This window comes from Salvelinus namaycush, chromosome 41 (genome assembly GCF_016432855.1).
Source record: "Salvelinus namaycush isolate Seneca chromosome 41, SaNama_1.0, whole genome shotgun sequence".
Lineage (NCBI taxonomy): Eukaryota > Metazoa > Chordata > Actinopteri > Salmoniformes > Salmonidae > Salvelinus > Salvelinus namaycush.
Genome location: NC_052347.1, coordinates 2,255,285 through 2,277,701, shown reverse-complemented (window position 1 = coordinate 2,277,701; position 22,417 = coordinate 2,255,285). Strand labels below are relative to the sequence as shown.

General features: G+C 41.7%; 1 protein-coding gene across 1 annotated transcript; it reads right to left on the bottom strand.

Moving 5' to 3' along the window:
* Positions 1-10,521: 10,521 nt before the first annotated feature.
* Positions 10,522-15,121, bottom strand: LOC120034358 (interferon a3-like). Its single transcript, XM_038980879.1, has 6 exons — positions 14,732-15,121; positions 14,470-14,557; positions 14,098-14,172; positions 13,816-13,965; positions 11,194-11,271; positions 10,522-10,850 (listed from the first exon to the last, which is right to left on the bottom strand). The coding sequence occupies exons 1-6, from the start codon at positions 14,824-14,826 to the stop codon at positions 10,761-10,763; spliced, it is 576 nt and encodes a 191-aa protein (XP_038836807.1). The 5' UTR covers positions 14,827-15,121; the 3' UTR covers positions 10,522-10,760.
* Positions 15,122-22,417: the final 7,296 nt, after the last annotated feature.

The following is a 22,417-nucleotide window of genomic DNA, read 5'->3' as shown; positions in this document are numbered from 1 at the left end:
GAGAAGTTGTTTGAATGATGCATATTACACACATGTAGGACATTGCAACAAATGAGTCACACTTATCAGAATAGTTTCTCATCTTTGAACTCCCCTGCAACAACGATTATGAGGCGTATGACTAACAAACAAATGGTTTCGTTGTGGAGAGATGCAGAAATAGAGAATATTACATAAAGTAGATTCCATCTATACATTTGTAAGTCAGACAAGGCACAGCAGTGGGCTAAATTCCATTTTTAATGAAAAAAGGGCAAAAACTGCACAAAGGGCAAGGTGGAGCTGGCAGTCCTATCCAGAAACAACCCCTACCCACTACATTTACATTTACATTTAAGTCATTTAGCAGACGCTCTTATCCAGAGCGACTTACAAATTGGTGCATTCACCTTATGATATCCACTACACACATATAGATCTGAAATGCTTGGATAGGTACAAGCAATGTTCCCTCTAAGCTGAGCACAGCTCCCCTCGGTCTGCTGAGCAGAAGAAATATCAGCCTGCGGAGAGAAGCACTAAATTGAACATCACTCAACTTTATAGAGTTTTCCATTTTAGTTACCACTATCAACACTTCATTCTACTGTGGGAATGCTCGAATCAACGGAATATTAGCCACTTTAAATGTAATATACCGAAACGAAACCAACTATGCAAGACTTAGTACGCAAAACTTTGGAGCAGGATTCTATTGCATTGACAGGCAAGACTCAGGCCCATACTCTACACAGACTGGTGCGCCATAACCAATCAGAGCTGCAGTTGGCCTATATGCAAATTGCCATTGCCATATATGGATCTGTGCCATTCAATTTAATAAACTGGACTGTGTTTATATCATGAGTGGTCTCGAGTAAATGCTCTTGTTTTGATATCAAAGCGAGAGTTGCATGTAGCCACCTGTGTACATTTTTTCATATTCTTTGCTAGTTATTGAGTTATTAGCCCAGTTATAGCTAATGTCTAGTCAACCATGGGGAAGTGGTTGCTTCCTACAAGAGCACAAAATATGTGTATTTCTTGCCATCTTTGAAAAGCCAGTCAGGTAAAGAGCTTTTTTTTATGTCTTAAATGGGCAGTGTTGTATTTTGAGACAGTCTTGAATAAGATAAGTAGCAAATAGGCAGAGGGTAGCATAATTTGTCTGTTTCTCTCAAATAATTGTATGGAAATAATAATGCAAGTGGTTTCTTGCTTCAAACAACAACATTTTCAGCCACCTTGTCTGAAGGACAAGTTGATAAACATTAAAGTCAAGCCCTGCATGTTTCTTTCAAAAGTCTCATGGAATGTACGCCTACATTGAACACCACACGTTTGCTACTACTGACAGAACATCCATTTCCATGTTAAAATGTTGTGGGTTGCACTCTGGTAGGCCTACAATATGATCAAAAAGACACAGCAGCCTACTGTTAAAACTGTAACTTAGAGCGGCTACAGCCTCAGTGTTCACAGTAAACTCGCGCCAGAAGTTGCACAGAATTTCCACAATGTTCCAGTTTGCACTCAGCAGACCTGAAATTTGCTCAATGCCAAAAAACATTCGCAGGAACATTGGGTACAAGCAATATGGCAAAATGACTCCTAGCCTATCAGAAGGCGAAGTGGAGCAAAGTCTAGGTAGCTTGCTAATACCTATCCACTTTATTTCAGATCTATATGAAGTGCCTTGGAATTAGGAGAGGGTTGTGTCTGGACTGGACCATTGCCTTTTATAAACAGTAGTATCCACAACAGGGAGTCCTCAAGACTAGGTGAAGGAATGTCTCAAGTTTTCAGGGAATGGCAATAATTTGGTTTCACTCACAAGATCTTCCAATGAAAACAAAGAAACACACAAGACAAGTCCTTTTTAGAAGGCAATATGGAGGATGGACTTCATTGTGTAAAAACATTCTGACAATGTCAGGGCAAAAGGGTAAATCATTCATTACAATGAGCCCATAGAAAATTGGATGGGGGAAGGGGCTTCAGAATAGCCTGCAATGTCACATTGTATTGGGTTACATTTACTGCCCTGAAAGCAGACCGAACTGGAAACAGGTGTATATCTGCCATTGTCACACCCTGATCTGTTTCACCTGTCTTTATGCTTGTCTCCACCCCCCACCAGGAGTTTCCCATCTTCCCCCATTATCCCCTTTGTATTTCCACCTGCCATTTCTGTTTGTCTGTTGCCTGTTCCTTTTGTCTTACCAGCGTGTTTTCCTGGTTTCCAGTCTCTCTAGTTTCTGTTTTCTAGTCCTCCCAGTTCTGACCATTCTGCCTGCCCTGAGCCTGCCTGCCGTCCTGTACCTGTCGGACTCTGATCTGGTTACGAACCTCTGGCTGTCCTCGACCTGCCCTTTGCCTTCTCTCTGTGTTGTAATAAATGATTTGAGAACAGAACCATCCGCCTCCTGTGTCTGCATCTGGGTAACATCCTGAGTCGTGATAGCCATATTTGACCAAAATCAGACAGCGTTGTACTTTTAAACAGGTGAACGTAATGCTTATGCATGCAATAAGCTAGTGATAATAATGTTGAGTGAGCTAGCCTAGCAACCACGAATTCCACTGCACCTTTTACACATGCTGTGAACTGTGTACAACACATACAATTGGATTCAATTGAATCTCCCAATTGGAAGTAAGAGAGGGTTGTGTCTGGACCATTGCCTTCATACACAGTATTATCCACAACAGCCCCAGGGAGCAGGTGAAGGAAGGGCTCAAGTTTTGGGAATGGCATCAATGTGGGTATCGATTTTGGTTCATTCACAAGGTCTTCCAATGGAAACAACAGCAAAAATAACACAGGATGAATGCCTTTAAAAGGCAATGTGGAGGATGCACTTCAATGTGTAAAAACACCCTGCCAATGTCAGGGCAAAAGGAAAAATCCTTCATTACAATGAGCCCATAGAAAAGTGGATGGGGGAAGGGGTTTCAGAATGGCCTGCACAATCACATGTATTGGGTTACATGTACTGCCTGAAAGCAAAAATAACCGAAACCATGTGTGTATCTGCCATATCTGACCAAAAGCAAATAGTATTGTACTTTTAACCAGGTGATTGAAGAGAGATGGCCTAGGCAACCCGAAGAGTTCATCATTACATAATGCTTATACATGCAATAAGCTAGTGATAATAATGTGGAGTGAGCTAGCCTAGCAAGCAAGAATCTCACTGCACCTTTTACGCATGCTGTAAACTGTGTACGACAAATGCAATTTGATTTAATTTAATCAACCTAATTTTAAAGCACATAGTTGAGAACGGCATTCAAGAAGTTAATACAGATATTTAGGATTTCTAAGCATCCATATCTTCTCTTGTCTAGCACTACTACAGAATGTCCCCGTACATGAGTTCTAAGCCTCCATCCTCTAACACTGCTGTCCCCAAAACAGCACCAACGGGGCAAGAGTTTCCCCTGCTGGCCTGTTGACATCACTTCAAGCAGATCAAAACATAGCCTAGCACGCAGACATTTCACTGCACCTTTTATACATGCTGTATAATCAACAAAAAAAATGGATTTGATTTAATCTCCCAGTGTATTCAACCTCATTTTAAAGCACATACAGTAAACGGTCAAAACTTTGGACACACCTACTCTTTCAAGGGTTTTTCATTATTTGACTATTTTCTACATTGTAGAATAATAGAGAATACATCTAAACTACAAAATAACACATGTGGAATCATGTAGTAACCCAAAAAGTGTTAAACAAATCAAAATATATTTGAGATTCTTCAAAGTAGGCACCCTCTGCCTTGATGACAGCTTTGCGCATTCTCTCAACCAGCTTTATAAGGTAGTCACATAGAAATGTATTTCAATTAACAGATATGCCTTCATAAAAGTTCATTTGTGGAATTTATTTCCTTCTTAATGTGTTTGAGACAATTAGTTGTGTTGTGACAAGGTAGGGGTGGTATACAGAAGATAAGCCTAGTCCATATTATGGGAATGCTTGAATCAATGGAATATTAGCCACTTTCAATGTAACACACCAAAACAAAACGAACTATGCAAAACTTAGTATGGAAAGCATTGGTGTCACGTTCCTGACCTTATTTCCTTTGTTTTGTCTTTGTTTAGTTGGTCAGGACGTGAGCTGGGTGGGCATTCTATGTTATGTGTTTCTATGTTGGGTTCATTGTTAATTAGCCTGATATGGTTCTCAATCAGGGGCAGGTGTTTTAGGTTTCCTCTGATTGAGAACCATATTAAGGTAGGCTGTTCTCACTGTTTGTTGGTGGGTGATTGTTCCTGTGTCAGTGTTTGTGCCACACGGGACTGTTTTCGTTCGTTTCGTTCATTTCATTTGTGTGTTCCTTCCTGTTCGTGCGTTCATGTTATATGTTCACAAGTTCAGGTCTGTTAACGTCGTTTATTGTTTTGTAGTTTTTTCGTGTTCGTCTTTCACAAATAAATCAAGATGTATTCACACTACGCTGCATATTGGTCCGATCCTTGCTCCTCTTCAGACGAGGAGGAAGACGAGCGTTACAATTGGAGTAGGATTCTATTGCATTGACAGGCAAGACTCAGGCCCATACTCTACACATACTGGTGTGCCATAACCAGCTCAAATAAGCAAAGAGAAACAACCGTCCATCATTACTTTAAGACATGAAGGTCAGTCAATCTGGAACATTTCAAGAACTTTGAACGTTTCATCAAGTGCAGTCGCAAAAACCATCGAGCGCTATGATGAAACTGGCTCTCATGAGGACCGCAACAGGGAAGGATGACCCAGAGATTCCTCTGCTTCAGAGGATAAGTTCATTAGAGTTACCAGCCTCAGAAATTGCAGCCCAAATAAATGCTTCACAGAGTTCAAGTGACAGACACATCTCAAAATCAACTGTTCAGAGGAGACTGCGTGAATCAGGCCTTCGTGGTTGAATTGCTGCAAAGAAACCACTACTAAAGGACACCAATAATAAGAAGAGACTTGCTTGGGCCAAGAAACACAAGCAATGGACATTAGACCGGTGGAAATCTGTGCTCTGGTCTGATCTCAAAATTTGAGATTTTTGGTTCCAACTGCCATGTCTTTGTGAGACGCAGAGTAGGTAAACGGATTATCTCTGCATGTGTGGTTCCCACAGTGAAGCATGGAGGAGGAGGTGTGATGGTGTGGGGGTGCTTTGCTCGTGACACTGTCTGGATTTATTTAGAATTAAAGGCACACTTAACCAATATGGCTACCAAAGGATTCTGCAGCGATACGCCATCCCATCTGGTTTGCGCTTAGTGGGACTATCATTTGTTTTTCAACAGGACAATGACCCAACACACCTCCAGGCTGTGTAAGGGCTATTTGACGAAGAAGGAGAGTGATGGAGTGCTGCATCAGATGACCTGGCCTCCACAGTCACCCGACCTCAACCCAATTGAGATGGTTTGGGATGAGTTGGACCGCAGAGTGAAGGAAAAGCAGCCAACAAGTGCTCAGCATATGTGGGAACTCCTTCAAGACTGTTGGAAAATCAGTCCCGAGTGGGCTCCCAAGTGGCGCAGTGGTCTAAGGCATTGCATCTTAGTGCTAGAGGCGTCACTACAGACACCCTTGGTTTGATTCCAGGCTGTATCACAGCCGGCCGTGATTGGGAGTCCCATAGGGCGGCGCACAATTGGCCCAGCGTCGTCCGGGTTTTGCCGGTGTAGGCCGTCATTGTAAATAAGAATTTGTTCTTAACTGACTTGCCTAGTTAAATAAAGGGTGGCAAAGGGTGGCTACTTTGATTACTACATGATTCCATATTTGTTATTTCATAGTTTTGATGTCTTCACTATTATTCTATAATGTAGAAAATAGTACAAATAAAGAAAAACCCTTGAATGAGTAGGTGTGTCCAATCTTTTGACTGGTACTGCAGTTGAGAATGGCATTCAATTGATTAATACAGCAATTTCGAATATCTAAGCATCCATATCTTCTCTTGTCTAGCACTACAGTATGTCCCACACATGAATTTTAAGCATTCATCCTCTCTAACACTCTTGTGCCCACAACAGCATTTACGGGAGAAGAATAACCCCTGCTGGCAAAGTTCTTAGAGTATTGCGATTATTGTAGATTGTAATGCAGCTTTAGCTAGTTTCTATTTTTTGGGCCTATAGCCAATTAAATATCCAGTTGGCATGAATCGTATTTATAGTAGGGGAGACCAGGAATGGATGTAACACGGGACAGTTGTAACACTTGCAATTCCTCCAATCAGGAGTGAGGTAGAATCCTGTGATTCACTGTGCATATGCTCAGTTTAGTCTTGAACCCGCATGTGAAAAAGTTAGTCCCTGTGATAAACTCTGCAGATTCTATTGACAGAAATCTGATTTTGAGTTAGGTAATTATTTTGACCAAATTTGTTTTTGTGATGGCATTAACTGCTTTGTAGTTCCATTCACCAAACTTATATCAGGGTTATAACCATTCTGTGTAGAGATATTTGATGCAAGTTAGCAATGCTAAAGTTTAAACTTTTAGTTAAAATGATAGCAAGCTAATGGCTGCAAGGGTCAGGGTTAGTTGTAACAACTTGTGAGAAAATGTTACAACTACCCAGAGTAAAACTAGATGTTTTTGGTACATTTTTTTATTTTACTTTCAGCATGCCTGGATCATGGAAAAGAAAATCTGACAGCGGAATACATCTCCACACTTTGAAAAGACTGTCAAATTATGTAGCAGAGCAAGGGTCAATCAGATCGGATGCAACGTTGTATGGCATATGTCATGTGATGCTGTACATATTCTGCAAAGAGATACAGAAGCTACTGGAGAAGGGGTTGAGAGAGCTTCCTCATGTAGGCTACCGTAGTGGAAACAGGGTCTTCATGGATGAGCAGGAGCAGAAGTTGTCAGAGTATCTCTTGAGGGCAGCTGTGCCCACTGTGCCCACCTCTCCAACTGCCTTCCAGGCCACCTCTCCAGCTGCCTTCCAGGCCAACTCTGCAGCTGCCTTCCAGGCCACCTCTGCAGCTGCCTTCCAGGCCACCTCTGCAGCTGCCTTCCAGGCCACCTCTCTAGTCACTTCACAGGGCACCTCCCCACATGTATTAGGCTGTGGCTGTGAAACAGCTGATTACTCTTCTGATTTCAAACCAGTTGATGTCCTCCCCTTCCCAAAAGCAGGGCCCAGGAAAATTACAACAAGGGGTAGGAAGAGGAGAAAAACGGTGATTTCGATGGATACACCCGTCAAGCAGGCACTGGAAGAAGAGCATAAACAGCCAAGCACTCAGAAAGCAAAACAAATACGATTCTGCCTTAAAAAACAGCTGGAAAGATGCAAGCCAAAACAAAACACACTGAAACAACAATGGGCCTCGCGGTTGCGGCCGGCTGCGACAGAGCCTGGACTCGAACCCAGAATCTCTAGTGGCACAGCTAGCACTGCGATACAGTGCCTTAAACAACTGCGCCACTCGAGAGGCCCTACACTTAGCATCTTAGCTACAGTATACATACAGAGCCTTGCAAAAGTATTCATCCCCCTTGGCGTTTTTCCTATTTTGTTGCATTACAACCTGATAACCCAGGGAACACTCGAAAGGTGAGAGCCCGGTGGCAGAGCAGGGGAGGGTGTTGCAGGCGTATTCAACACACACGAGTTGCTGGCTCCAAGTGGTGGGGTTGGTGGAGACAAGGCAGTGAAGAGTCGTCTCCAGGTCTTGGTTGGCTCGCTCTGACTGGCCGTTGGACTGAGGGTGTTACCCGGAGGACAGGCTGGCCGACGACCCAATGAGTGTGCAGAACGCCTTACAGCACCGGGATGAGAACTGAGGACCCCAGTTGGAGACCATGTCCACCGAGAGTCCATTGATCCGGAAGACGTGCTGCACCATGAGCTGGGCTGTCTCTTTGGCAGACGGTAGCTTGGGGAGAGGAATGAAATGGGCGGCTTTGGAAAACCGGTCCACTACAGTCACGATGGTGGTGTTACCATCAGACGGGGGGAGACCCGTGACGAATCCAGGGATATGTGAGATCAGGGACGGTGAAGGACAGGCAGTGGTTGAAAGAGACAGCCGGAACTTGCCGAGGAGTCTTGTTCTGCACACAGATTGTGCAGGCGGTGAAGAACGCGAAGGTGGCTTGACAGCGCGTCTGGCTTGATATTCTTGGATCCCGGTCGGTAGGAAATGGAGAAGTTAAACCGGGTGAAAAGCAGGGCCCACCTAGCTTGCCTGGAATTGAGAAGCGTGGCGTTGCGGAGTTATTCCAGGTTCTTGTGGTCCATCCACACAATGAACGGATGTTCCGCCCCCTCCAACCAGTGTCTCCACTCCTCCAAAGCCATCTTCACCGCGAGAAGCTCACGATTCCCCACATCTTAATTCCTCTCCGTAGCGTTGAGGCGATGGGAGAAGAAGACGCAGGGATGTAGCTTGAGGTCGAAGGCAGAACACTGGAACAGGACAGCCCCCACTCCGACATCCGAAGCATCGGCCTCCACCACAAACTGACGGGACGGGTCAGGATGAACCAATATGGGAGCAGTGGTGAAGCGGTGCTTGAGGTCCTGGAACACCCGGTCAGCAGCTGGGGACCACGTGAATGGATCCTTGGGAGAGGTGAGTGCAGACAGGGGGGCGCCAGGGTGCTGTAACCCTTGATAAAGCTGCAATAAAAGTTGGCAAATCCCAAGAAACGTTGCAGCTGCACTCTGGAAGTAGGCTGGGGCCAATCACCCACCGCTCTCACCTTCCCGGGATCCATCTGTACATTCCCTGCAGCGATGTTGTAACCAAGGAAGGGGATGGTGGAGCGATGGAATTCGCATTTCTCCACTTTCATAAAAATCTGGTTCTCTGGGAGGCGCTGGAGGACCTGTCGGACGTGGAGCATGTGTTCTTGGGCTGAGTGGGAGAAAACGAAGATGTCGAAGACGAACCGGTTCAAGATGTCAAGGAGAACGTCATTTACCAGGGCCTGGAACACAGCTGGGGCGTTGGTAAGAACAAATGGCATGACCAGGTATTCGTAGTGACCGCTGGCCGCGTTGGTGGCAGTCTTCTACTCGTCTCCTTCCCGTATCCGTACCAGGTGGTAGGCATTCCGCATGTCCAACTTGGAGAAAATGGTGGTCCACTGGAGTGGCTCAAAGGCCGACGCGATGCAGTTCTTCACTGTGATGTCATTGAGGCCCCGGTAGTCGATGCACAGGCACTGGGTTTTGTCCTTCAAAGAACCCTGTGCCGGCGGGGGAGGCATAAGGACGTATACACCCTGCAACTTAATTATGGGAGTGGGAGTGGTATTGTAGGTGACCCGGCCTATAGAGCGCCCGTCCAGCATTCTAACGTTCATGGGAATGGACAGAGCCTGAGTGTGGATGCCCGGCTCGGACATCAGGGATGCGTTCAAAATACTCTCATCAGGGCCAGTTCGTACTGTCAAGGCTCAGGAGAAGACCCAGATGCAGACAGTTTCGAAGTAACAAAATGTTATTACAAAAACAGGGGGGCAGGCAAACGACAGGTCAAGGGCAGGCAGAGGTCAGTAATCCAGAGCAGAGCCCAAAAGGTACAGAACGGCAGGCAGGCTCAGGGTCAGGGCACGCAGAATGGTCAAAACAGGGAAAACTAGAAAACAGGAACTAGAGAAAGACAGAAACACGGGAAAAAACACTGGTAGGCTTGACGAAACAAACGAACTGGCAACAGACAAACGGAGAACACAGGTATGGAGACAAGCACAAAGACAGGTGAAACAGATCAGGGTGTGAGACATATAACATCATACCATTATACAAATGAATATACAGCATATCTACAATAACTCTATTTTATCCAGGAATTCCAAGTCTTATGAAAGGACTGTGTGCTGCCACATTGGCCTACATAATACACACTTTTGTCTAATGTCATACAGGAATTGACCTCATTTATCCATTGAGAACTATTGGGAGGATCCCCATGATGCCACTTAAAAAGATCTATATATATGACTAAGCTAAATCAATTGTTTGTTTTTATTTTCTTGCCCACCACCACCCTGCCTCGTTCAGGGGACTAAACTACTATCCATTAAAAGTATTTCTTGTTTTTTGTCTCTTTTTCCATATTGTCTTTCCATGTCTTTTCCCCCCCGTATTTCTTCTCCAATCATAGTAAAAACATACAGGTGTTTAATACATTGGACAGACTTTATAAATAAACATCCCACAATGGCAAGTGGGAGCTAGAAGTTCCTGGTCCCCCAGATTATACTCTAATGCTCATCCAGATCTCCCCACTCCCCTTCAACCCACTGCCCCAGTGTGATTACCACACACAAACAAGAAAAACATAAAACAGTATCCCTCACAAAGTACAAAAACACATTCAAAATAAATTACACAAAGAAACAAAACTACAAGCATACATAAGCTTAAAGTAGAAACTGTCATGTGACTGATCAGCGACAAATTTAATCTGCATCCCCTCTGATGATTAGATTAGGCTGCTCAATATTATAAATCCACTCTCGTTGGTTTCAGACAAGAACGAAATCTGGACAATTTATACAAAATACGTTTTTATTCACAATTTCAATATTCTTTTTTCATTGATTTTTGAAGTAGACAAGCAATACGTTTCAGTTCAATACAGGTACAAAAGGGAAATACAAAATATAAATAATAATAATTTATGAAAATAAAAAACAATAATATACAGATTTAAATAAAATAAATAGACTAACTAAAGCATGATTGTATTCATGCTTTATAAACTGGTAAGTGAGTAGCTTCTGAGATGAGTCCGGATGATCAGTACATCTGTCCCGCAAGGATATCCAATCTTTGCAGATGACGTTTTGTCTCTTTCCTGATGAGCTCCCACGCCTCTGCACTGTAGTTCTGAAAAACATAGAACATTTGAAATCTTAGTGGGGTGAACTTTCTTGTCAACATAATGACCCATATCGTCTTGAACAACAAATAAAGGACTGGTGCCGTATATATGAAGCTTCTCAGAGTAGGCTGATTTAGGATCAGTTTTGCCTTTTAGATCACTATAAATAGGACAGAGGAGACCTGAGAGAAGACCTGATACTAGATCAGCAGTTCTTCTCTGAGACACTTGATACATATGGCCCCAGAACACTTTTTTTTAATGAACACTGCTCCTGTTTAGCCTAGCCTAGTTTATATTAATTTGATTACATCTATCAAACATGTTTCCATACGAAACCAAACTCACCATTTGTCTCAGAACTTTCCTATTCAACTTCCTGAAGTACCATTTCAGTCTCCTCTCAGGTTTCATAGCAGGTGATACCTGTTGGACAAAATTAAACAAAACATTAGCGTCATACAGATGTAGGATCTTCATTTGATCTGGGTTTTTTTCCTGAGAATTTTCCTGCGCGGCAGGAAATGGAAACTTATAGTGCGTTCAAGGTTTAAAAAGGATTCTAAAGTTTGCAATTTCGACTAAAATATCAAACTTGATTTGCCGTAATGAAAATACGCACCAAAGCCTACAAAAAATGTCTGTTAATTATAAACCACAATATTTAACATTTCTCATTGATGCAGTATTATTTTTGTGATGTTGCAAACTGGCTCAAAATCTGTAATAACCTATATACGGTGCATTTGGGAAGTATTCAGACCTCTTCCCTTTTTCCACATTTTGTTACGTCACAGCCTTATTCTAAAATGGATTAAAGAAAAAAAATCCTCATCAATCTACACACAATACCCAATAATGACAATGCAAAAACAGAAATACCTTCAAGTATTCAGACTCTTTAATATGAGACTCAAAATTGAGCTCTGGTGCATCCTGTTTCCACTGATCATCCTTGAGATGTTTCTACAACTTGATTGGAGTCTACTTGAGGTAATATCAATTGTTTGGACATTATTTGGAAAGGCACACACCTGTCTATATAAGGTCCTAGAGTTGACAGTGCATGTCAGAGCAAAAACTAGGCCATGAGGTCGAAGAAATTGTCTGTAAGGCTCCGAGACAAGATTGTGTCGAGGAACAGATCTGGGAAAGGGTACCAAAACATTTCTGCGGCATTGAAGGTCCCCAAGAAAACAGTGGCCTCCATCATTCTTAAATGGAAGAAGTTTGTAACCACCAAGACTCATCCTAGAGTTGGCCACCAGGCCAAACTGAGCAATCGGGGGAGAAGCACCTTTGTCAGGGAGGTGACCAAGAGCCCGATGGTCACTCTGACAGAGCTCCAGATTTCCTCTGTGGAGATGAGAGAGCCTTCCAGAAGGACAACCATCTCTGCAGTACTCCACCCATCAGGCCTTTATGGTAGAATGGCCAGACGGAAGCCACTCCTCAGTAAAAGGCACATGACAGCCCGCTTGGAGTTTGCCAAAAGGCACCTAAAGGACTCTCAGACCATGAGAAGCAAGATTCTCTGGTCTGATGAAACCAAGATAGAACTCTTTGGCCTGAATACCAAGCAATACGTTTGGAGCAAACCTTGCACCATCCCTACGGTTAAGCATGGTGGTGGCAGCATTGTGCTGTGGGGATGTTTTTCAGTGGCAGGGACTGGGAGACTAGTCGGGATCGAGGGAAAGATGAGCGGAGCAAAGTACAGAGAGATCCTTGACGAAAACCTGCTCCAGAGCGCTCAGGACATCAGACTGGGGGCGAAGGTTCACCTTCCAACAGGACAACGACCCTAAGCATACAGCCAAGACAAAGCAGGAGTGGCTTTGGGACAAGTCTCTGAATGTCCTTGAATGGCCCAGCCAGAGCCCGGATTTGACCTGATCGAACATCTCTGGAGAGACCTAAAAATAGCTGTGCCGTACACTCCCTATCCAACCTGACAGATCTTGAGAGGATCTGCAGAGAAGAATGGCAGAAACGTTCCAAATACAGGTGTGCCAAGCTTGTAGGTATCACGTTTTAAGGTCTGACCCAGGTGCAGACAGTGTTGAAGAAACAAAAGTTTATTCTTTAAACAGGGGCAGGCAAACGACAGGTCAAGAAAGACAGGGGTCAATAATCCAGAGAGGGTGTAAGACACCGGAACAGCAGGTGGACTCAGGATCGGGTCAGGCAGAGGTCGGTAATCCAGAGTAGAGGCAAAGGTACAGGATGGCAGGGAGGCTCAGGGCATGCAGGAAAGGTCAAAATTGGGAAACCAGAGAACAGGGACTATAGAAAACAGGAGCAAGAGAAACCGCTGGTAGGTTTGAATGAACAAAACGAACTGGTACAGACAGACAGAAAACACAGGTATAAGTACCCCGGGGATAATGGGGGAGATGGGCAACACCTGGAGGGGGGTGGAGACGAGCACAAGGACAGGAGAAACAGATCAGGACGTGAAAGTAGCTTCATACCTAAGAAGAGTCAAGGCTGTAATCACTGCCAAAGCTGCTTCAACAAAGTACTGAGTAAAGGTTCTGAATACTTATGTAAAAGTGATATTTTTTTATTTTATTTTATTGTGAACACCTTTGCATACATTTCTAAAACAGGGTTTTTGCTTTGTCATTATGGAGAATTGTGTAGATTGATGAGGGGAAACATGTATTTAATCAATTTTAGAATAAAGCTGTAACGTGACAAAATGTGGAAAAAGTCAAAGAGGCTGAATACTTTCCGAATGCATTTTATACTTTGATTTTTTCACTTGTAGATTTAGTAGGCTACACCTAAACCAGGGCTTTCTAATCCTGTTCATGGAGAACTACCTTCCACACCTGATTGATAAACCGAATCAGGTTAGTTACAACTGGGGTTGGAGCAAAAACCTACAGGAGGGTACCTCTCCATGAACGGGGTTGGAGAGCCCTGACCTAAACAGTGATACTTTAAAATGGACTTGTTACTTACACAGGAATTAAGGTTCTCAAATTGGCGTTCGAGAATGTTTAGGAAATCGTCCAGGTTTTTCTTGTCCCAGGTGACAGACTTCATATTCCCATCAAACAGTTGTATGATTTGATAGATGGTCTCGTTCAGGAATCTGACTTTGACCTCAAACTACACAGGATGATAAAAAAATATAATATTAGAAACTGTATAGGCTTCCGTTATGGCATCAGTATTGCATTGGGTCAAGACCACTATACCAAAGCATATCAGAACATGATAAGTCACAATTCGAGTCTTTACCTCGGCATCATCTATGTGTCTGTAAAGTGATGTTGGGAAAAGGACAGGGGAATTCTGCTTTGTGATATCTCCTCCCTGGAAAACAATCAATATAGTATGTCAAGTCACGTGTCAAATACTTAAAAGAGCAATCAAGACTGATATAAAGTGTAGCTTATACTGCAAGTACAGTAGGCCTAATGTAGACAGCCTCTCTTGATCTCTCTGTCATCATAGCCTAAGCGCCCTTTTGCTATGTATATTCAAATATAGGCTAACAGTTGTCGAACACAGAGGCTGAACATGAAACATATGGCTATTTTACTTGGTTGATTGTCTTGCTCGCCTTAATACAATCATTCCGTCTCCTCTTACAGTGTGCTGATAACTCACCATCTGTTCCAGCTGGGAAAGGTATTCTGCGCTCAAGTGACCGAAGTGGTGTCGGATCCAGTCACAGCAATGACACGCGCTCTGCATACTGCAAAGAATAAGAAAAAGACACGTCCAACTCTGCATTGTATACATTGTAAATAGCAGTTTGCTTTGCTTTTAGTTTTCCAGATGAGTTTGAACATCTTGGCTGTGTTAAGTAGTTTTACTGTGGAGTTAGGAAAGGGAAAACTGTATGGAGAATTTCCCCCGATCAACCTACCGGAGGCGGGGACTTTCATTTTCCAGACATACAGCAGTAAGAATTACATGCCTCCTCCGTCTTCTGGACCAACAAATCCCAGTAAATCTATACATATTCTCCTTGAAATCAGCTTTAAATTATAGTTGAACCACAATATAAGATTATTAAACGTACATATCGGCCTGGCTATTAGCGAGAATAGGCTATTCGCGAGCATTGCTTTCAAATGCTAATAACTTCGCGTGAACGATTTAAAAAAAAAAGGCTGATAACAAAATCGTCGAAGTCGAAATAAAACCCACACTTCCTAAGAAAAGTGGCCATATAAGACATTCATTTAAGTGGGTTTCTTTCAAAGTTAGTCCGACATATTGTTCCGCAGTCCTCTGCTGTTGCGCTACAACTGAAAAGTGAATTGGGAGACGTCAGCGCCCTACCCCCATCACTCAACTTTCATTTTCACAATGACGCAACCAACTTTCACCCTACAGTTGTCTGCTGGTGATGCAATGTTGACAAGCAACGACAATATGATTTGTTGGAACATTCTATTTGTCGTTTTCTTTACAACTGTAAATATCATATACTGTAGGGAAGTGGTCACCAAAACGGTCTGCACGGTCCTGGAGACCAGCAGGAGGAGGTGCTGGCTTTTGTTCCAACCCAGTACGAACACACCTGTTCCATCAGGGTCTTGATAAGATGTCGTAGATGGTTTCATAGCCTAATTATTCTGTTGGGAATTTATTCATAAAGCGTCTCAGAGTAGGAGTGCTGATCGAGGATCAGGACCCCCTCTGTCCATTCATTATAATCTAAAAGGCAAAACTGATCCTAGATCAGCACCCCTGAGATGCTTTATGAATACGGGTCTTGGTATTATTCAATATAGCCTTAATAAGCCTTATGTTTAAAATACATTTTATCTATTGGGGACCAGCCATGAGGATGAATCATAGGAGTGACACTTGAAACGTGATACTGTATGGTACACATATGGTACTGTATGGTACACATACAGTACCAGTCAAAAGTTTGGACACACCTACACATTCAAGGGTTTTTCTTTATTTTTACTCTATTCTACATTGTAGAATAATAGTGAACACGTCAAAACTATGAAATAACACATATGGAATCATGTAGTAATCAACAAAAAAATTAAACAAATCAAAATACATTTTGTATTTGTGATTCTTCAAAGTAGCCACCCTTTGCCTTGCTGACAGCTTTGCACACTCTTGGCATTCTCTCATCCAGCTTCACAATGTAGTCTCCTGGAATGCATTTCAATTAACAGGTGTGCCTTGTTAAAAGTACACTTGTGGAATATATTCCCTTCTTAATGCGTTTGAGCCAATCAGTTGTGCTGTGACAAGGTAGGGGTGGTATACAGATGATAGCCCTATTTGTTTAAAGGCCAAGTCCATATTATGGAAAGAACAGCTAAAATAAGCAAAGAGAAATGACAGTCCATCATTACTTTAAGACATGAAGGTGAGTCAATCTGAAAAATGTCAAGAACTTGGTAAGTTTCTTCAAGTGCAGTCGCAAAAACCATCAAGCGCTATGATGAAACTGGCTCTCATGAGGACCGCCACAGGAAAGGAACACCCACAGATTCCTCTGCTGCAGAGAATAAGTTCATTAGAGTTACCAGCCTCAGAAATTGTAGCCAAAATAAATGCTTCACGGAGATCAAGTAACAGACACATCTCAACATCAACTGTTCAGAGGAGACTGTGTGAATCAGGCCTTCATGGTCGAATTGCTCCAAAGAAACCACTACTAAAGGACACCAATATGTAAAAAAGACTTGCTTATGCCAAGAAACACAAGAAATGGACATTAGACCGGTGGAAATCTGTCCTTTGGTCTTAGGTCAAAATTTGAGATTTTTGGTTCCAACCGCTGTCTTTCTGAGACACGTCTTTGTGAGGAGAAGGAATGATCTCTGCATGTCTGGTTCCCACCGTGAGGCATGTAGTAGGAGGTGTGATGGTGTTGGGGTGCTTTGCTGGTGACACTGTCTGGGATTTATTAAGTATTCAAGACACACTTAACCAGTATGCTATCACAACATTCTGCAGCGATACACCATCCCATCTGGTTTGTGCTTAGTGGGACTATCATTTGTTTTTCAACAAGACAATTACCCAACACACCTTCAAGCTGTGTAAGGGCTATTTGACCAAGAAGGAGAGTGATGGAGTGCTGAATCAGATGACCTGGCCTCCACAATCACCCGACCTCAACCCAGTTGGTTTGGGATGAGTTGGACCTCAGAGAGAAGGAAAAGCAGCCAACAAGAGCTCAGCATATGTGGGAACTCCTTCAAGACTGTTGGAAAAGCATTCCAGGTGAAGCTGGTTGAAAGAATGCCAAGAGTGTGCAAAGCTGTCATCAAGGCAAATCTATGGTTTGCAACTGCACATGGGGACAAAGATTGTACTTTTTGGAGAAATGTCCTCTGGTCTAATGAAACAGAAATAGAACTGTTTGGCCATAATGACCATCGTTATGTTTGGATGAAAAAGTGGGAGGCTTGCAAGCCGAAGTACACCATCCCAACCGTGATGCACGGGGGTAGCAGCATCATGTTGTGGGGGTGCTTTGCTGCAGGAGGGACTGGTGCGCTTCACAAAATAGATGGCATCATGAGGCAGAAAAATTATGTGGATATATTGAAGCAACATCTCAAGACATCAGTCAGGAAGTTAAAGCTTGGTCGAAAATGGGTCTTCCAAATGGACAATGACCCCAAGCATACTTCCAAAGTTGTGGCATAATGGCTTAAGGACAACAAAGTCAAGGTATTGGAGTGGCCATCACAAAGCCCTGACCTCAATCCCATAGAACATTTGTGGGCAGAACTGAAAAATCGTGTGCAAGCAAGGAGGCCTACAAACCTGACTCAGATACATCAGCTCTGTCAGGAGGAATGGGTCAAATTTCACCCAACTTATTGTGGGAAGCTTGTGGAAGGTTACCCGAAACGTTTGACCTAAATTAAACAATTTAAAGGCAATGCTACAAAATACTAATTGAGTGTAATTTCTGACCCACTGGGAATGTGATGAAAGAAATAAAAGCTGAAATATATCATTCTCTCTACTATTATTCTGACATTTCACATTCTTAAAATAAATTGGTGATCCTCACTGACCTAAGACAGGGAATTTTTACTCGGAGTAAATGTCAGGAATTGTGAAAAACTGAGTTTAAATGTATTTGGCTAAGGTGTATGTAAACTTCCGACTTCAACTATATATTTTGATTTGTTTAACACTTTTTTACTTACTACATGACTCCATATGTGTTTTTTCATAGTTTTGATGTCTTCACTATTATTCTACAATATAGAAAATAGTCAAAATAAATGAAACCATTGAATGAGTAGGCGTGTACAAACTTTTGACTGGTACTGTATACAGTGGGAAGAAAAAGTATGTGAAACCTTTAGAATTACCTGGATTTCTGCATAAATTGGTCATAACATGTTATGTGATCTTCATCTAAGTCACAAAAATAGACTAACACAGTCTGCTTAAACTAATAACACACAAACAATTATAATTATTCATGTCTTTATTGAACACACGGTGTAAACATTCACAGTGCAGTTTAGAAAAAGTATGTAACCAATAACCTCAACCAAATGTTTTCTGTAGTTGCGGATCAGACCTGCACAACGGTCAGGTGGAATTTTGGACCATTCCTCTTTACAAAACTGTTTCAGTTCCACAATATTATTGGGATGTCTGGTGTGAACCGCTCTCTTGAGGTCCTGCCACAGCATCTCAATCGGGTTGAGGTCAGGACTGACTGATCCACTCCTGAAGGCATATTTTTCCTGTTCAAGCCATTCTGTTGTTTATTTAGTTCTGTCTTTTTGGTTGTTGTCCTGTTGCATCACCTAACTTCTGTTGAGCTTCAATTGGAGGACAGATAGCCTTACATTCTCCTGCAAAATGTCTTAATAAACTTGGGAATTAATTTTTCCGTCGATGATAGCAAGCTGTTCAGGCCCTGAGGCAGCAAAGCAGCCCCAAACCATGATGCTCCCTCCGCCATACTTTACAGTTGACATGAGGTTTTGAGGTTGGTGTGCTGTGCCTTTTTTTATCCACACATTGTGTTGTGTGTTCCTTCCAAACAACACAGCTTTAGTTTCATCTGTCCACAGAATATTTTGCCAGTAGCACTGTGAAACATCCAGGTGCTCATTTGCGAACTTCAGATGTATAGCAATGTTTTTTTGGACAACAGGGGCTTCTTCAATGGTGTCCTCCCATGAACACCATTATTGTTTAGTGTTTTAGGTATTGTAGACCCGTCAACAGAGTTGTTAGCATGTTCCAGAGATTTCTGTAAGTCTTCAGCTGACACTAGGTTTCTTCTTAAAATAGGGGGGCGCTGTTTTCACTTTGGAAAAGATCGTGCCCAAATGAAACGGCCTCGTACTCTTTTCTAGATCATACAATATGCATATTATTATTACTATTGGATAGAAAACACTCAGAAGTTTCTAAAACTGTTTGAATTATGTCTGTGAGTAAAACAGAACTCATTTTGCAGCAAACTTCCATGCAGGAAGTGAAAAATCTGAAAACGAGGCTCTGTTTCAGGGCCTGCCTATTCAATTGCCTTATATTTATCGATATGCATGCACTTCATACGCCTTCCACTAGATGTCAACAGGCAGTGGAAGGTGGAATGGGGTGTCTAGCTTGATCTGAGGTCGAACAAGAGCTTTTGGAGTGGCAGGTCAGGAATTTCCTTTGTATACCAAGGCGTGCGAAGTACCTCGATATTGTCTTCTGATAAGCGTTCGGTTTACACGGCGAATATCTCCGGCTCTGATTTTATTTGATACATGTGATAATAACATCGTAAAGTAGGTTTTTTCAACCGAGTTTTATCAGTTTATTCAACGTTTATTGGGACTTTTGGAGTTTTCCGTTCTTTGCGTCGAGAGAAGATGGGAACGTTATCAAGCTTGGCTAGCATTGTGGCGCGAATTCGACAGAAGAAAAGGACATTCTAAAACCAAACAACGATTTATTCTGGACCAAGGACTCCTTGTCCAACATTCTGATGGAAGCTCAGCAAAAGTAAGAACAATTTATGATGTTATTTCGTATTTCTGTGGAAAATGTTGATTCCTATTCTCCGCCGTTTTGGCGAGCGCTGTCACGCAATAACGCAAGCTGTTTGTTATGGTAAAGTTGTTTTTAAAAATCGAACACGGCGGTTGCATTAAGAACCAGTGTATCTTTCATTTGCCATACAACAAGTATTTTTATGTAAAGTTTATGATGAGTTCTTTGGTCAGATTAGGTGAGTGTCCAAAATAGCTCCGGACATTCTGGGGAAATGTTGCTACATATTCACAATGTATAACCACGGTTTGCAGCTCTAAATATGCACATTTTCGAACAAAACATACGTGTATTGTATAACCTGATGTTATAAGACTGTCATCTGATGAAGTTGTTCAAGGTTAGTGATTAATTTTATATCTTTTGCTGGTTTTTGCGATAGCTACCTTTTGCAGTGAATAAATGCATTTGTGTGTTTGGCTATTGTGGTAAGCTAATATAATTATTTATTGTGTTTTCGCTGTAAAACACTTAAAAAATCGGAAATATTGGCTGGATTCACAAGATGTTTATCTTTCATTTGTTGTACACCATGTATTTTTCATAAATGTTTTATGATGAGTATTTAGGTATTTCACGTTGCTCTCTGTAATTATTCTGGCTGCTTTGGTGATATTTTTGATGGTAGCTGCAATGTAAAACTATGATTTATACCTCAAATATGCACATTTTCGAACAAAACATAAATGTATTGTATAACATGTTATAAGACTGTCATCTGATGAAGTTGTTTCTTGGTTAGTGACTAATTCTATCTCTATTTTGTCGGTTTTGTGAAAGTTACCTATGCGGTAGAAACATGGTGAAAATATGCGGTTGTGTGTTTGGCTATTGTGGTTAGCTAATAGAAATACATATTGTGTTTTCGCTGTAAAACATTTTAAAAATCGGAAAAGATGGCTGGATTCACAAGCTGTTTATCTTTCATTTGCTGTATTGGACTTGTGATTTCATGAAAATTATATTATATGATATCCCTGTCCCGTTAGGCTAGGCTATGCTAGTCAGCTTTTTTGATGAGGAGGATCCCGGATCCGGGAGAGAGAAGTGGTAGAGGTTTTAACCTCATTGAGCATTCTGCACTGTGCTCTTGCAGTCATATTTGCCCGGATGGCCACTCCTAAGGAGAGTAGCAAAAGTGCTGACATTTCTCCATTTATAGACAATTTGTCTTTCCATGGAGTGATACTTCTGTAACCCTTTCCAGCTTTAAGCACCAGCTGTCAGAGCAGCTCGCAGATCACTGCACCTGTACATAGCCCATCTGTAAATAGCCCATCCAACTACCTCATCCCCATACTGTTATTTAATTTTTTGCTCCTTTGCACACCAGTATCTCTACTTCCACATTCATCTTCTGCACATCTATCACCCCAGTGTTTAATTGCTATATTGTAATTATTTCGACACTATGGCCTATTTATTGCCTTACCTCCCTAATCTTACTACATTTGCAAACACTGTATATATACTTTTTTTATTGTGTTATTGACTGTATGTATGTTTATTCCATGTGTAACTGTGTTTTGTTGTTTGTGTCTCACTGCTTTGCTTTATCTTGGCCAGGTCGCATTTGTAAATGAGAAATTGTTCTCAACTAGCCTACCTGGTTAAATAAAGGTGAAATAAAAAATAAAAAGTAATTAAAAATGAATACAAGGCAACAATTCTTAATCTTAGGTCTTCTGACATATCTCTTGTTCGGGGCATTGTTCACATCAGGCAATGCTTCTTGTGAATAGCAAACTCAAATTGTGTGTGTTTTTTATGGGCAAGGGCAGCTCTAACCAAAATCTCCAATCTGGACTCCAGGTTAGTTGACTTCTGATTCCAAATAGCTTTTGGAGGTCATTAGCCTAGGTGTTCACATACTTTTTCTTGCCACTGTATATATATTACGGACTCCGACATTGCTCATTCTAATATTTCTATATTTAATGTCCATTCTTTTACTCTTAGATTTGTTTGTCTTGTTGTGCATTGTTAGATATTACTGCACTGGTAGAGCTAGGAACACAAGCATTTTGCTCCTGCCACTATAACGTCTGCTAAATATGTGTATGAGACAAATTACATTTGATTTGATTAAAAGAGATTTCAGCTCTGGAGGCCACATTTATTTAATTAAAATATATGTCATCATTACAATAACAAACTATCTCGTATCATGTTGCAATAATAAATACAGTAAGCAATGGCCTTCATAATAAATACAAAACGAAATGTACGCAAACATTGTTACATTGTGTATAGTCTAAAACAATCACATAATTATTCAGTATAAAAAAATGTTTTACTCCAAAGAGTTGAGTACTACACAATACATTAACACGTTCAAAAACAAATAAATAACCAAATAAATATTTGAATAAATAGATATATAAATAAATGTGGTCTCCAGAGACTTCATGACACTGAGATGCCAAAAAACATAAACAAAATATTGTACAAAAAGGCATCAGGGAATTAAATGAAACATAGCAGCTCATGAAATGTTGAAAAGATGACAATGGCTCAAGGACCAGGAACAAGTGAATAAAAA

Coding starts and splice junctions, on each gene's coding strand:
- LOC120034358 (XM_038980879.1), bottom strand. CDS start 14,826: ATGTATAGATTTACTGGGATTTGTTGGTCCAGAAGACGGAGGAGGCAT. Junction 14,558..14,731: donor AATGAAAGTCCCCGCCTCCG/GTAGGTTGATCG, acceptor TATTCTTTGCAG/TATGCAGAGCGCGTGTCATT. Junction 13,966..14,097: donor GACACATAGATGATGCCGAG/GTAAAGACTCGA, acceptor CATCCTGTGTAG/TTTGAGGTCAAAGTCAGATT.